Here is a 15,785-nt window from a genome sequence, read left to right as displayed (position 1 = left end):
CTCATATGAAGAAGTTCCCATGCAGCCAGAGGCATAAGTCCCAAAGGCCTGATTGTCCCTTATGCCTCACTAAGCCCAAACCTGCCTGTACAGGTGAAATGTAAGATCCACCCTTTTGAAGGTGCTTTCCTGTAGCAACAGTACCCATAACCAGCCCCAGAACAAACCCAAACATCCATCTCCAAAGCCAGCTACCACGTTGGGCTTTTGTTAGACTGGAGATTTACATGGCGGCAAGGAGAGGAACGCCTTTCACATGCTGTCAGTATTGGCAGCAATTTGCGATATTCCTGTAGCACCTCTCAGCCCTAGTTGCACAACAAAATTGCACTGTGCTAGCTGCTGTACCAACCCTGACAGAGGAAGGATGGCCTTTACCCCAAAGAGCTTATAATCTAGGCAGATAAAACTTATCCTCCATTCCGATCTACCTCTGAACCTGCCTGACAGCTCCACTGTCAGCTCCATGAGGCTGATGTTCTGTTTGCTTCACATGGGTGGAAGGAAACCATATCCGCACTGACTGTATTGACCAGTGTAAATGGGGGTTTAGTCCTGACATGTCTACGGTTGACTCTTCCTACCCAGCATCCCTTACTCAGTGTCAGCGATCCCACGAGCTGGCTGCCTAGCCAGGATGCTGAGTAACTCCTCCAATCCCATCCAGTAGCTAATGTTACATTGCCCCCCTTGGCTTGTCTTGACCTTCCTTACCAACCTGGCCACCCTGCCCCCAGCCTGTCCTGCAGGCCTTTAACCCCTTTGCCCATGGTACTCCCCCTCTTCCTCTGGAGAAAGTTCCTAGAGGGGCCATGCTCAGGTCCTGCACCAAGGCTGGGGGTGCCCCGCACCCTGGGTTATGAGTTAGGCCACTCGGCTTCTTTCTCTCTAACTCTCTTCCACAACCCCCCCCCCCCCACACACACACACACACTTGCTGTCTTGCCTCTCTGCACCCCCTTGTTTTTCACACTGTGCATGGCTGTGCTGGAGCTGCACGCCTGTCGCACGGCTTTGCTGGAGCTTGCACGTCTGCGCTGGAGCTGCATGCCTGTTGCATGTCTGCACTGGAGCTGCATGCCTGTGCTGGAGCTGCACGCCTGTCGCACGGCTGTGCTGGAGCTGCACGCCTGTCGCACGGCTTTGCTGGAGCTTGCACGTCTGCGCTGGAGCTGCATGCCTGTTGCATGTCTGCACTGGAGCTGCATGCCTGTGCTGGAGCTGCACGCCTGTCGCACGGCTGTGCTGGAGCTGCACGCCTGTCGCACGGCTTTGCTGGAGCTGCACGCCTGTCGCACGGCTTTGCTGGAGCTTGCACGTCTGCGCTGGAGCTGCATGCCTGTTGCACGGCTGCACTGGAGCTGCATGCCTGTGCTGGAGCTGCATGCCTGTTGCACGGCTGCACTGGAGCTGCATGCCTGTGCTGGAGCTGCACGCCTGTCGCACGGCTGCACTGGAGCTTGCATGTCTGTGCTGGAGCTGCATGCCTGCTGTTGCCCATGCCTCGGGCTGGGGCCTGTTTAACTGCCATGTAGACGTTCTGGCTCCAATTGTGGGCCCTCCCCCTTCGAAGGCCCCAGCCTGCCTGGCTTCCCCGCGGAGACCCCACCTCACGCCGCTGCGCGGCCCCTTTAAGGAGTGGGCGTGTCCCGCGCCCGGTTGCCGGTGGGCGGGGCTTGGCTGCTCCCGTTGCTAAGGGACGCAGAGGGAGCGGGGCTGTGATTGGCCGGCAACGAGCGGCGGCCATTTCCAACGGCGGGCTGAGCGCGGAGCGATGGCGGCGGGGCCGCGGCCCGAGGCTCTGGCCTTCCGGCAGCTGCGGGACCTCGCCGCGACCCAGGCGGCGCTCATCGAGCGCCTGCGGCTCCGGGTGCGGGCGTCAGCGCAGGGCGGGGGCGGGGCCTACGGGTTGGGGCGGGGCTATAGCGAGTGGGCGGGGTCACCAAGAGGCCCCGCCCCTACAGCCCAGCGCTGGTGGCTCTTGGTCCCAGGGGGTTCCACAGCCCCCCCCCCAGGATCAGCCCCCCCTCCCCCCCCCAGTGCGCTGCGAGCTGCATCCGGTGCAGGGCTTGGGGCTGAGCAATCGTGTGCAACGTGCACCATTGTGCCCGCTGTGCACCAGGGCTCTGGCCCTCGCACGTTTTCGTGTTGCCCCGTTTGCGATGGAGATGGAGAATTCCTCCGGAGACGCCCCCGCCCCGCACACTGGCTGGCAGCAGGGTCCTGGCACCGCGCTTGGGGTTTATGGCCAAGACTGAGAAAACACCAGCGATTTGTCTTTCGCTGGGTGGCCAAGCGGAGATGCCGAGAAAAGGGCTGGCGATCAGGGGAAAGAAAAGGCTTCTGTAAAACGTGCGAAGGTGGCCGCCCCAAATCACTAGTCACTCTCGGAGGTGTAAGCCCCATCTGTGCATGTAACTGATCTATTGAACTTCAAATTCCCTCTGCAGATAGCAACACAGGAGGAGAATTTTGTACATAAGGAGCATTTCGAGGCTGTGGTGAAGAAGTTGGAGGCAAGTAACTCCTAGGCGGTGGGGACTACGTCTTCGTGTGTTCTGAGCAGCGTCTGGCACCACGCAACCCCAGTCCTGTTGGAGGACTCGATGAATAATGTAACGATTTCCATTCCTGTTGGAAACTAGGCCAGACAGATGGAAATTAGTCTTTCAGTATTTAATCAAAGGTAGAAGAGCTGTGTTTGGACTCCAGGGTAGTCTTGATGCAGCTTAGCAGTTCTAAAAAAATTCTGTGATACTGTGTTAATTAGACACCAAAGAGAGTGAAGCTTGTGGAAAAGAGTATTGTCAGCGGTCTAGAATTCCATGGGGCTACAATTGACACAAGGAAAAAAAGACTGTCTTAGTGCCACTAACAAGTCTTTTCTGGGTGTATAGCTTTGTGCGGTGGCAGCATCGTAGCCAATGAGGTTAATCCGAGGCACGATTATTGCTAATTGAAAACTCCCTCTACCACAGCCTCTCTTTTTGAATCTTTCTAGCTAATTTCAGGGTACTGTACTGGAGGTTCATGCTTGAGCCACATGTGGCGAGCTGCCTAAGGAACCAGGGCCGTGCCCTGGAATTCACTTAGATGTTTGACGTTTTAACTTTCCGTGGCACCTGAGGTTATGTGGCCAGGACCCTACCAAATTCACGGCATGAAAAACACATCACAGTCCGTGCAATCTGGCGTTCTGTGTGCTTTTACCCTATACTGAACAGACTTCACGGGGAGACTGGTGTTTCTCAAACTACGTGTCCTGATCCAAAAGGGAGTTGCGGGGGGGAGGGAGGTTACAGCATTGCCGCCTTTATTTCTGTGCTGATTTCATAGCTAGACACCTGGAGGGAGATGGCTGTTGGCCGGGTGCCCAGCTCTGAAGCCAGCAGCAGCACACAAGGAAGGGTGATAGTACCGTACCATGCCATCCTGATGAAATGTGTCTGTCAAGATCTTTAAGTTCATGTAAAAATTGTGTGACTGGCTAATTCAGTGTGTGGCACTCATCTCTCAGTAGATATTGCATTCATATTCCCGAGTGAGGCGGGGGCCACTGTCTCGCCAAAGGTGTTGTCTTTTGGAAACCAGACAAAAGAGGGGATGTGTAAGCTTGTGGTCAATAAAGATCCGGTGACTCAGTTCCTAGGAGTTCGGGTGTTAGCCCCCGTGGCCTGGCCATGATAGGGTTTGCATCCTGCCTCCTTCAGCTCCCTGGCAAGTTCAACTGCCTAGAGTCATTTTTTTACACTTCTCCTCCTAAATTGCTTTGTAACTTTTTTCTGTGCACTTGTAATAGCAGCCACCATCCATCCAAGGCATGGCTGCTTTCCATTAGTGGGCAAAGTGATGAGACTGCTCATACCAAGCTGTGGCAAGTTGGGAAATGAAACGCCCTCTGGACCTGGAAGATATTGATCAACACGGGTTTGATTTGGAGGGGGGACCTGATAGCAGTCTTCAGATATGCTAAGGACTGTTCTAAAGAGGATGGTGATCAGTGATTTTCCATGTCCATTGAAAGTAGGACAAGAAGTAATCTGCAGCAAAGGGGATTCAGGTTAGAGATTAGGAAAATCTTTCTCACTAGAAGGATAGCTAAGTGCTGGGACAGGCTGCCAGGGGAGGTTGTGGAATCCCCGTCACTGGAGGGTTTTAGGAACAGGATGGTCAGTCACCTGTCCAGGATGGTCCTGGTTTCCTTGGTCCTGCCTCAGCACAGGGGGCTGGGCTTGTTGATCTCTCCAAGTCCCCCCCAGCCCTACATTTCGCTGAGTCTGTGACTTGCCCTGTGGATTGGTCTGGGGCTGGCAGAGAACACAGGGACGCTGTGTGTGTTACAGAAGGAAGAGGAAGAGCATGCCCAGACCAAAATGCTGCTTGCCAAAGAGGCCGAGAAGCTGCAGTTTGCCCTTGGGGAGATCGATATTTTGTCCAAGCAGCTTGAAAGAGAGAAACAAGCCTTTGAACAAGCGTAAGTTGGAGGAGGGGAGGAGGGAGAGAATGTGTTGAATGTTCAAAACCACTCAGCAAGTACTTTGTCTCGTTAGTAGCCAGGCTGGGTCTGGCAGCAATGCACTTAACGAGGAGCTCCATTATCGGGGGGGAGCAAACTGAATAGCACCGGAGATCAGCAAAAAGCAAAGCAGTCAGAACCCAAAGCTCTTAGCAACCATCTGTGGTTCTGACTGGCCCACACAATGAGGCCCCGGTCCGTCACTGGGGCACGTGGCCCTTCCAGTAACGCAAGTCATTACATCAGCGTCACAACAAACTCCCTCGCGCACTATATTGAACTAATACTTCATTCAGTGGCGGTTCAATGGGACTTGGGTTTGGGAGATCAGGCTCTGTACGTTGCTCTACCATGCGCTGCTCATTGTTATTTAAAGGGCAATTCCACCGACAGCCCCAGCCTTGTAACTAGGGATGTTAAGGGTTAACCAGTTAACGGGTGGGGCTTACCAGTTCTGGTTATCCAGTGGGACTGGAGCAGCTCCCCGCCCGCCCTGGGCAGGGGGCTGCTCCGGCCCCACGAGGCCCACCAAAGGTGTGTCTAAACTACATGGCTCCATTGATGGAGCCATGTAGATTAGGCTGATCGGCAAAGGGAAATGAAGCTGCGATTTAAATAATCGCGGCTTCATTTAAATTTAAATGGCTGCCGCGCTGAGCCGACAAACAGCTGATCAGTTGTTTGTCGGCTCAGCGCGCTAGTCTGGACGATCCCGCGCCGACCTGAAAGCCCTTTATCGACATCCCCATTATGCCTCGTAGGATGAGGTTTACCGGGGAGGTCGATAAAGGGCTTTCGTGTCGACAGGGGAGCGTCCAGACTGCCCCGATCTGCCAACAAACAGCTGGTCGGCAGAGCGGGGCAGCCATTTAAATTTAAATGAAGCCGCAATTATTTAAATCGCGGCTTCATTTCCCTCTGCCGAACAAACAAATCTACATGGTTCCGTCGACGGAGCCATGTAGTTTAGACGTACCCCACAAGGCCCACTGGCTGGAGCAGCCCTTGTTCATGTTGGGCCTGATCCCCCTCTCCGCCGCAGGCTGGGCTGGAGTGGCCCCTCCCGCCCATCCCCCCTTTAATAATGTTTAACCAGTTAAACAGGAGTTTACATTTTACATCCCCACTTGTAACGTGATCGGGGTGTGGAGATCTTGAAGCCCCTGGGCCTTTGCCTGGGCTGACCGGCCTGCCCACAAGTGGATTGCTTTGCAGGATCAGAGCTTAAGTATCTCGTTCTAAGCAGTGTCATTTGGATGCCTGATTACACACGAGCAGCCAGACGGGTCGGCCCAAAGGCCCATCCAGCTCAGGTCCTGTCGGCCCACACTGGCCAGTTCCAGGTGCCCCGGAGGGAGGGAACAGAACAGGGAACCATCCAGTGATCCCTCCCCTGTTGCCCGTTCCCAGGGTCTGGCGAGCAGGCCAAGCGGAGTAGCTGCCCTGAGGGTGAGTGCACACCGGGTAAGGGGGTGTGCGAGTGTGGGGGCGCCTAAGGCCACGCGGGTGCAAAAGGAAGATCAGCCCTTGCGAACGGGACGGCTCTGAAGCATTTCGAATGAATCTGCCGCTCATTTGTGTTGCTTCTGTTACAGACTTTCCAGTGTTAAGAGCAAAGCACAAAGAGAATCCTCCCAAAAAGACAAGCTAAGAAGCAAGTGCTATGGTAAGTCGGCCAGAAGCGACATCCGGGAGGCGGTGCTCTGCCAGCTTAGAAACAAAAGGCCAGAAACCAGGGTTTGCTTTACTTAGAAAGTCTGACATGATTTAACACTGTACTCAGGCCACGTCTCCACAGGCGTGTAAAGGGGAGTAAGACAGACGCCTGCCGCCCCCACCATCCCCGCTGGCTCTCACAGGACCGTAGATCCAGGGGCTGACCCTGTGAGGTACCAGGCGTCCCCTGAGAGATCCCTGGGACCTTCAGCTGGCGTCAGTGGAGCTGAGGGCATCCGGGGGGTGCTCAGCATTTCACAGGATTAGCCCTCTCACCTCTCTGCGCTCCAGCATCTCTGGCTGTGCTCTGTGGCTGGTGGGGCCTACCTGCCTCTCACGGGCGTTGTGAGACCCACAGACACCCGGGCAACACCCTGATGCCTTCCCATGGCAGGTGCTAGAGACGGGAACCTTTGTTTGAGTTTTTCTGTTTCACCAGCCGTCCTCCCTTCGCTGCCCTGGCTAGGGACTGTGCCGGCGCTGCAGACAGCTGTGGGTGTGAGCAGACGCACAATAATCCAGCACTGACGGGCTCTGAGCCCCCAGTATTGCAGGCGGCGTCGATGCCACTCTTGGCAGAGCTCCCCTCCATTTCGGGGTCCAGGCCATCTTCCCCGTGGCTTCTGTGTCGTGTTGGGAGCTGATGCTGTACGAAAACAAAGGCCAACCAATAAAGTCCCAGCGGCAGGGGCGATAACAGAGGGAACAGGACCGCACCTACGGTTGGCTGCCCCCCTCAGGCGTTTTAAGCCTCCCTGTTTTTCTCTGGTAGAAATTGAGAGCCACATTATGAAACAGGAGGGTCTCCTCACCGAGAAAGAGAATGAAATTAAGGAGCTGCAGCAGTGCATCACCAAGCAGAAGGAAACTCTCAGGTACGTGCGACCTCCTGAGGCCCGCAGCCGGGCCTGGGGCAATCCCCCGCTGCCGGCCCTGCTTCTGCTCCTCTCCCGGTCCAGCCTTCCCCCAACCCCCTCCCCCAGCAGCGGGGGTCGCCCGTCCTCCACTCACCCGGTGGCGGAAACTGGAGCTGCTCTGTCCTGCCCCGCCACCCGCGGGACCAGGCCACTCCGCCTCCCGCGGCAGTGGAGCGTGCAAGGGGGGGGCTGGCTCCTGCTGCCGCCCTGCGCCAGGCCCCCCCTCCCCCAACCCTCGGGGCCATCTTGGGACCCGTCCATAGGACGCTGAGGTGCTGCCCCGAATCGTCCTATGGACGGGGTGGCTCTGCCCTCAGGTCGTTGTCAGCCTCGCGCTGCCGCCACTGGGCGTCTGGCCGGAGCTCGGTGGCCGTGCCGTGTCTTCTGGAGTTTAACGCTCGCCAGCAGCCTTGGACGTCACCTCCTGTCACGTTCCCGCCTGCTAAGCGAAGCCCCTGGCTCCCCTGCCCCATTGCCCTGTCAGGCCCTCCCGCCCCAGAGCCCACGCGGTGCCCAACAGGCCGGCGCTCCCTCAGAGCAGGCGGGAGGGGAAGAGGCGCCAAGGCTGACGGCCCCTCACGAGAACACCCGGCATGCAAAGCGAGAGGGCTCTAGCTCGGTTGCCTCTGCTGACTCCAACCAAGGCGGTAGTGCGGGGGAGGGGGATAAGGCAGGGACAAGGCATGTCAGCCCCATGGATCCCCGCGGCTGTTGTGTCCGCACAGCTGGGTCACTCTGGGGTGTGCTGAACCGCTCAGCCAGGCAGACCAGGCCTGAGCCTCCCCGTGACTGAGCAGCGAGTCCCGGTGCCTGTCGTGCCTGGCTCTGACTTACCCGGCTCACCCTGGACACCAGGGACAGGGCATCACCTGACCAGTGCCAAGGCCTGAAAGCAGCGGAGCCCTGGCTTGTGAGGGCTCCCACCTGGGCACCGTTCGCTGTGGGGAAACGGAGCCTCCTCCTTACGCCGGCCACTGATCGATTCAGCGATTACTTTGAAGGGCCCTGGTTACCCTGGGCAGGCGGCGACCCGGAGAATGGCTGAGGCATTAGCAATAGCCCGGCCGCTTCCTGAGGGGCCGGCTTGTTTCTGTGTTGCAGGACTCAAGTGTCCGACTTTCAAATACAGAAGCAACAGGAGAGTTACATCGCGCAAGTGCTGGGAAGGAAGGAGAAGGGTTCGAAGCGACCGGGTTAGACACGGCGCTCGCTGCGCCCCCCGCAGCCACTGCAAGAGGCCTGGCTCGCGGGGCCCGCGGCGGCCAGTGAGGCCGGGCCCCTCTTCCTGCAGGAGCGGCCTGTGGATTCAGAGACTCGCCCGCCGTGACCGTCTCAGGCATGTTCCCTGGAGTTAAAGGAGGTTCTGACCCGCCCCCTCAGCAGTGGCAGGGAGACTCCCTGGGCTGCCATGTTCACCATCGTGGGCCCGGGCTTTCCAGGGCTGGTGCAGCGGGGAGACCCGGGAGAGGGATCGGGGAGGGGTTGGAAGCCGAGCCCACCCGGCCCTCCTTCATGGACGGTGCCTGCCCCATGGGGCTGGGCCCGGATCCCCATTCGGGGCAGTGCAACCGCTCACTCCAGGGTGGCCAGAGAACTGCCCGGGCCCAACCTGAGTGCAGCTAACGGCCTGCTGGAGCGCAGCGGCCTTTCCGCTCGGAGCCGTGGCTGGGAGCCACCTGCACGTGGAGTTATTGCCATGGGCTCCCCTTGTCCTCTGGCTGCCTCACACAGCCGCCCCCAGCTGGCTCTGCCCAGCACCCGCCCTGCATGGCCGGAGTGGCTGTTCTTTACTCCCTGCGGGTGTGCGGGGGCTTGTCCACACATGCTCCCATTGCAGCCACGTTCTGCCCCTGCCTAGCCAGCACTGTTCATATCTCAGCTTCCCCGGCCTGGCCCTTCATGCCGTGACAGCAGGACAGTCTCACGGAGCTCAGCAGATCCTGCTGGAGCCTGGCAGGCCGACGGGCTGCATGGGTAGAGCGAGCAGCTTCGAATAAATGGTTTTATGCTGAGTACCTGGACATCTGCGGCCCCTTTTCTGTCCTGCCCGGCTCTGAGCTCAGTCGTGCGTGTCCCTTCCTGGCAGCAGCGTCTCGGCCCCACACCGCTTCTCAAGGGAGGATGGGACTCCGCGGTGGTTCAAGAACTGCTGGTCAATGTCCTTGGTCTATTGGACTAGCCAGGGACTTTTGGCTCCGCATTGCGGCTCCCAGTCTTGGTACCCAAGATGCAGTGTGGAGGACAGGCTGTGATTAGACTCTGACACCCCTCCCCCGGCAGCGAGACACCCCCAGAGTCCCCTCTGAGGTGCTGGAAGGTGCCTGTGGTGGGAACGCAGGCGAAGCGGGGCTGGAGTCTGCCCCCCTTCAGCCCCAAATGCTGGGCCAGGGGTGCCCTCTCCTCCCTTTCCTCAGCTTGCCCTGGAGTTTGGAGTGTCCCCAGCCCCGGTGGAAGACTGTCAGGCTGGGGGGGCTGCATGAGGAGCAGCCGAGGGAGGGAGTGGCAGGTTACGCGGGAGTGGCGTGGCCAGGACAGAGGGCCCCTGTCTTGCGTGAGAGGTGCTGGGGGGTGAGCTGATAGTACGTAGCGGGGTGGGGCACAAGGAGATGCGTAGAATGAGGCAGACAAACCACCCTGCAGGTGCCTGCTCTCCTGCCCCACACAGCCAGGGGGCGCTACCTCCCGGCACAGTGACGCCCCCTGGGGAGCACAGACAGGCCCGGGAGGGACAGGGACACCCAGGAAACCGAGGGGCTCCCCACAAGCAAATGCCTCCCTCGCTCTTCCCTCGACTGCCTTAGCCACGGGCAGGGAGCTTGTAAGCTGCCCGTCTGATCCCCTGCCGTGGGGTGCTGTGGGTCGAGGGTCCGTACGTCTGCGCTGCTGTCGCCGTACCTGACAGGACAGCGCTGGAGTCCACGTAGCTCAAGTAAGGCGGAAGCCCAGGGTCCTCTGTAGCCATGGCTGCCGAGCCCCTGAGGGCCGCGTTGTGAGTGGCTGGAGGGAAGGGAAGCAGACGTTTTATTTCTGGGTTTCCCATCGGTTCGACACACGCTCGTTTGGCCACCGGCTGCAAGTGTGACTCCCCTGAGCACATCCCTGCTGTAAACCGGAGTGACCCCGGCCGTGCGCGAGGCTCCCTGAGAGCAGGGGCCAGCCCCAGGGATGTTCCCCGCGTATCCGAGAGCAGCGTCCTCGGGCAAAGCTCTTTCTTAAGGCAGGTCCCCCTCACCCTGCCTCGGACGCCAGCCTGATTAGAAATGTGGCTAATCACCCAGGGAGGTTATTATTCTACCGTGGCCTTGCCTGGCTGACCCGCCTCAGACAGGACTGGCACAAAGCGGATCCACCCAGCTACAGGGCTCAGGCTGTGAAAAATGTCCCATCTGGCTCATTCCTTAAACCGCTGTGCAGTGTGGTGGGGACCGGTGCACAGCCGCTGCCTCGCGCTCCTGGGGGCGGGGGAGGATTCTCCCAGGGGCGCGTGTCCCTGGAATCGCTGTCAGGAAGCCGCCGTTGCTGTCAGTAAAGTGGGATGCGAGAGCCGTTGCTGGGCGCCCAGGCTCAGAGTCCCTAAGCCGGCGCTCACAGGTGGCCAGCAGCTCGTTTCATTACTGAAGATGACTGACCCGGTTACAGATCTGCCCTGCTCTCCCGGCAAGGACGGGCTCCGGGTGGGCAAGGATTTCGTGGCCCTCCAGCCCCCAAGCTGAGCCAAAGCAGCTGGGGAGGACAAGGGGTAGATTCTCGCTTTTCTCGGCGCTGCGTTCAGAAATCCGACGCTGGGGAATCAAGGCTTCAGCGCAGAGCTGGCTGGAGCCGTGTGGTTGACGGGCCGTCCGTCCGAGCCCAGCCCCATCCCGCCCCATGATGGCGCGTCCCCTGCCTGCTCTGCGGGGTGTTGTGCCCCGGGGGAGGCGAAGTGGAACAGCAAAGCGATCCAGGTGCCTGGCAAGCTCCTGAGAGCCCTGCGGCCGCTGCCCTTTATTCCTCTGGGGCTATTTATAAACGGTCCCATTCAGCAGCGCTTGGGGTGCCTACTTCTCCCCTCCCCAGCGATGGTGGCGTGAAATCGCCCTTGTGCTACGTCACCATGGCGCTGTCTGAGGAGCCCCAGGTAACGCGGAATCACAGGGCCCCCCAAAGGCTGGGGCCGTGGGGCAGGCATCCGATTCTGCTCCCCTCTGGACTTGGAGTGGGGCAGCTAAACTCCCCAAACACTCGGTCCTCACTGAGCACGCTCCAGCCCCTCTGTCGGGCCAGGCTGCAGAGTGACCATGCCTGACCAGCCCAGGACTCACGACTTTCCCGTAACCGGCACTGCTGCGTGCCCCACGAGCCTGTCTCCCTGCTGTCTCTGGGGCCCAGGCAGAGAGGAGAAGGGCGGGGAGACTGAGGCCGTGGGACGGGACAGGGGAGAGTGGGACAAAGAACCGGGGAGTGGCTGGGAAGAGGAGCCGAAGGAGGTCGGCTTGGGGCCTGGGATGGGGAGCTGGGGGGGGGATCGGATTGGAAGGTTGGACCAAGGCAGCGCGTCCATGGGAGTGGGACACGGAGCCAAGGGGGAAGGGGAGACTGGTGCTGGGCTAGGCAGGAGCAGAAGGGGCCAGGCTTGGGGCACGGCCCCACCGCATAGGTCTGGACACGGCACATCAATGGTCCTGTCCCCGTTTGACACGTTGAGCAGCTCGGTCGGCAGGCAGCTCCCTCAGTGACGGTCCATCCCAGCTGCCTCCCCTCCTGTGGGGCTGGCCCTTTCCCCACCGCCCTCCTGCCAGCATCCCTTGGAGAGCCGCACTTGGCTCATTCGGCCCACGTGCTGCCCAGAGGCGCGGCGCCATTAAACCCGGGCAGGGGCAGCCTCGCCGCCAAAGGACGGCTGGGCTCCGTCTGGGACCTCCCCTGAGGGGCGGCACTGGTGGGCCATTGGACCTGGAGCTGGCTCGCCCGCCTTCACCCCGGCAGGAGACGTTCACCGTGGCACGTGACCGCACGAAGCCACGCCAGAGGCGCCCGGCCCGACTCTAGCGCGTGAGCCAGGCACTGACGGGCGGGGGAGCAGGTTATTCTGTAATTTTCCCCTCGGGAGATTCTTGCACCTTGCTCGGGAGGGTCTGCAGCTGGCCGTGGACTGGCTGGACCCCAGGGCGGCTCCCTCTGGCCTCCACTTTTCCAGCTGTGTGACTGAGGGAAGCGTTTGCCCCACCACACAGTGGCCCTGAGTCCTACCTGTCCTGGCCAGGAGGCCTGCAGGCTCCCGCTGCGACTCCAGTGGGACTCTGCCCCGGCTCGCACCAGGTGAATCACTGGTGCCCTCCAGCTGCCTTCCCCACAGCTGCCACCCGGGCCCTGAGCCTGCAGCGTTGCTGAGCTCCTGCTCGCGGGCAGCAGCGCCCCAGGGAAGCCCAGGCCGCTCTCAGCAGGATCGGGCCCGCTTCTTTCAGAGCTTGGCTATTTCCCGGCCACCCTGGGCTGCCCGGTGTAGCTCCGCACAGCTTCTCTGGCACTGTCCAGCCCTGAGCACTCGCCCAGCGGTGACTCAGCACGCTCCAGACTCCCCCTCCGGCCGCGGGAGCGTGAGGACACAGATGGGCCTTTCCTCCTGCTCCGAAGGGCACTGCACGGACGCTGGCCTGGCCGCGTCTCAGGGCCGCACGGGGCGTCTCACGGGGCTCCAAGGCCCTGGCACCAGGGTGCCTCGCTGCTCCATGACCTAAGGAAATGGGAGGGCTGGGCCCTTGTCTCAGAGCTGCCTTTCTAGGGGGTCTTCTTCACCAGGGTGCAGGCGCGAGAGCCAGGATGCAGGCCCGTGGCTCTCCCCCAAGCGTGTCTCGTATTTCATCTCCCAGGGCAACGAGGCTCAGTATGTCCAGGCCTAACTGGCTGCCCCCAGCAGAGACGAGCCCTTCAAAGGGCTGAGATTTGCCAACAGCGCCTGCCAGCAGCTCTTGTAATCAGACCTGCATCGTTGTGTGGCACGGCCCTGCTCTTTCACGGGCCTTTCAGCTGCCTCTTTTCGGCTTGCGTCCTCCGGCCCCCCGGGGCTATCTGCCGCCTGCTCCTTCCCACCTCCTCAAGAAAGGAGCCAGGGCTTGGATCAGCATTTGCGGCGTGATTATTGGGAGGGCCTAGGTCGGATATAAGAGGCGGGAAGATGGGGACGCACACGCACCGAGCGCCAAAAACGCCGAAAGGAAAAAAATCCACCTTCGCTATAAAACGTTACCCGGCGCCACGTTCCACCGCTGCAACGGCCCGGACACGCTCCGGGGTGTCCGAGCGCCCGTCAGCCCACGCTGCACAAGGCCTGCGTGTCGCTCTGTTTCCCACGGCAGCGGGTGCATGGCGGACTGCGCTCCGGCGCGTGGCTACAATGGGCACGTGTATTTCCACCTCCCGTGGCTATGTCGGAAGGAACCTTTTATGGCTACGAAAGCCCAGGACTGGCGGGGGGATTGTTAATATAATGTGAACGCTCAATCCTTGTTGTTTTCATAGAGAACCCGATACGTTGGCTCCATCGCCAGGACCTGAGAGTGGAGCCTGGAGCAGGGAAACGGACTGTGCAGGCCTCACGCTGGCCTGTGCGTGAGGCGGATGCTTCCAGCGTCCGCCCTCTGGAGCCCTTGGTTGCAGATTTCGCGCCGGGGCTCCCGTGTGCAGCGCCCCTGCGGAGGTGTCAGAAAGAGCGACGGTAGCACGGGCCCAGGCTCCCTCAGACGCTGAAGGTTTGCAACAGGCCACGCACGGGAGTGGAGGCTGGCGGCCGACCCCAGGCGCTGATGGCAGGTGTCCCCTGGGCGCGATCGGGCCTTCACACGGAGCCCCGAGCAGGGGGAGATTCCTACATGACACCCACCCTCAGGCGCAGCCTGGGGAGATCCTGCCCCGCACAATCCCTCCCCGGTTCCCCACAGAACGTCTGACCAGCCATGCTGGGGGGAAGGGTTGGGAGCTTTGGCTCTGTGCACCCCATTTCTCCTCCCCCCGGAGCAGGGGAGCCGACAGCCTCCACAAGCCCCTGAGCAAGGGGGGGGGCAGCTCCATGCCCTCAGAAGGGGCAGGGCCTTGGGTGGAAGGGAAGGGGCCGGAGCAGCCAGCCCTCAACGTCCAGACCATTCCCCCGTCCCCTCCCCCCACCTAAGCCCTCAGAGCTGCTCGGAGCAGGCTGCATGCTGCTCCAACGGTGATTTAAAGGGCCTGGCCTCTAGCCGCTGCTGTGCCAGGACCCCGCGCCCTGTTGAATCATGGGACCGTGGGGCAGTTGCCTCCTTCCCCCACCTTGGCGGGCCTGCCCAGAGGATAGCAGAAGGTGCGGGCTCTGCCCCACACCAGGCTCAGGCGGCTCTCAGCCAGGTGCTTGCACGACCCTCGTCACTGTAGTCTCAGAAACCCTGCACCCAACAGCCAGCCAGGCTGAGCCGCGTCACGCATGGGTGTAAGGCTGCGCTGCCCATGTCGCTTTGTAACATACTGTCGATACGCTCCTGGACGCCAGGGCAGGCCGCCAGCGCGCTGCGCTCCTGCAGGGCCGGGCCCACTGTTTCGCTAGTTTCGAAAATATTGCAAATACGGGCAAAACCGCCCCTCGGGACCTCCCCGGTGCCAAACCAGAGAACGTGCCAGACCAGGGGAGGTCAGTGTTGTCTAGCCGTATCACCAGCACTGCCACTGCTTGCAGGGCTCTGAGAGACATTTAGGGGTAAATTGGTGCGAAATAGAAGCCCAGACCACTGAGAGCCAGGGCTGGGGGGTGTATGGGACTGCAGGAAACTTGGCCACCCCCGTGCTCCGTGGACAGGTGGCTCGCTCAAACCCTGCTGGACCACGGGTGTTGCCAGACTAGAGAGGTTCAACTATGTAAAAAAATGTTTGGATGAAAAATGCCGAAAGAATAGGGCCAGTATGAGCTGGTTGGTTTAGCCCACTGGCCTTTCTCAGCACGCCCCTCCCGCCCCTCCCCTCCCCTCCCCTCCCCTCCCCTCCCCTCCCCTCCCCTCCCCTCCCCAGGTTTCATAGGGGAAAAGTTCCATTCTATAGGGATTGTCATCCCATCCTATAGAGTGTAACAGGGAATTACATAAGAACGTCAGTACGGCCAAACCGGGTCAGACCAAAGGTCCATCAGGCCCTGTGTTCTGATAGTGGCCAATACCAGAAGCCCCAGAGGGAGTGAACAGAACAGGGAATCCTCAAGCGATCCCTCTCCTGTTGCCCATCCCCAGCTTCTAACAAACAGAGGCTAGGACCACCATCCCTGCCCATCCTGGCTAGCGGCCATTGATGGACCTAACCTCCATGAATTTATCTAGCTCTTGTTTGAACCCTGTTTAAGTCTTGGCCTTCACAACATCCTCTGGCGAGGAGTTCCACAAGTTGACTCTGTGGGCTACAGAATTCTACAGGCTGTTTATAAAAACTATAGAAAGGACCTTATTGGCTATTAAGCGCTGTAGGTTTGAGAGGTCTTTCTGTAGAAGCTTCTTGTTTCTTTGCTTGTTAAAAGCTGTAGGACATTCCCAGAAGCACCAGCTGCCCCAAACCCAACTTGCTCAGGTGTCTGAAAATCCCTTCCTGAAACCATACAATACAGCTCACAGGCCCTAGCGTGTCTGTCAGCTCCGGGCATGTCTATT

At 59.9% G+C, this 15,785-nt stretch overlaps 1 protein-coding gene and 1 pseudogene across 1 annotated transcript; both read left to right on the top strand.

The window, feature by feature from the left end:
- The first annotated feature begins 1,711 nt into the window (after window positions 1–1,711).
- On the top strand, window positions 1,712–9,164 carry SPATA24 (spermatogenesis associated 24). The gene is made up of 6 exons (XM_006110349.5): window positions 1,712–1,870; window positions 2,451–2,516; window positions 4,344–4,474; window positions 6,112–6,182; window positions 7,005–7,107; window positions 8,251–9,164. The coding sequence occupies exons 1-6, from the start codon at window positions 1,775–1,777 to the stop codon at window positions 8,345–8,347; spliced, it is 564 nt and encodes a 187-aa protein (XP_006110411.2). The 5' UTR covers window positions 1,712–1,774; the 3' UTR covers window positions 8,348–9,164.
- Window positions 2,896–3,027, top strand: LOC112547400 (U4 spliceosomal RNA; annotated as a pseudogene).
- Window positions 9,165–15,785: the final 6,621 nt, after the last annotated feature.

The sequence above is a fragment of the Pelodiscus sinensis genome, chromosome 16, assembly GCF_052426305.1.
Source record: "Pelodiscus sinensis isolate ZL-2025 chromosome 16, ASM5242630v1, whole genome shotgun sequence".
NCBI classification, from domain to species: domain Eukaryota; kingdom Metazoa; phylum Chordata; order Testudines; family Trionychidae; genus Pelodiscus; species Pelodiscus sinensis.
This window is presented reverse-complemented; position numbering and strand designations above follow the sequence as displayed.

Excerpts from the sequence above, each read along its gene's own strand:
- SPATA24 (XM_006110349.5), top strand. The coding sequence starts at position 1,775 with ATGGCGGCGGGGCCGCGGCCCGAGGCTCTGGCCTTCCGGCAGCTGCGG. Across the intron at positions 2,517-4,343 it reads CTGTGGTGAAGAAGTTGGAG|AAGGAAGAGGAAGAGCATGC; the intron begins GCAAGTAACTCC and ends TGTGTGTTACAG. Across the intron at positions 6,183-7,004 it reads GCTAAGAAGCAAGTGCTATG|AAATTGAGAGCCACATTATG; the intron begins GTAAGTCGGCCA and ends TTTCTCTGGTAG.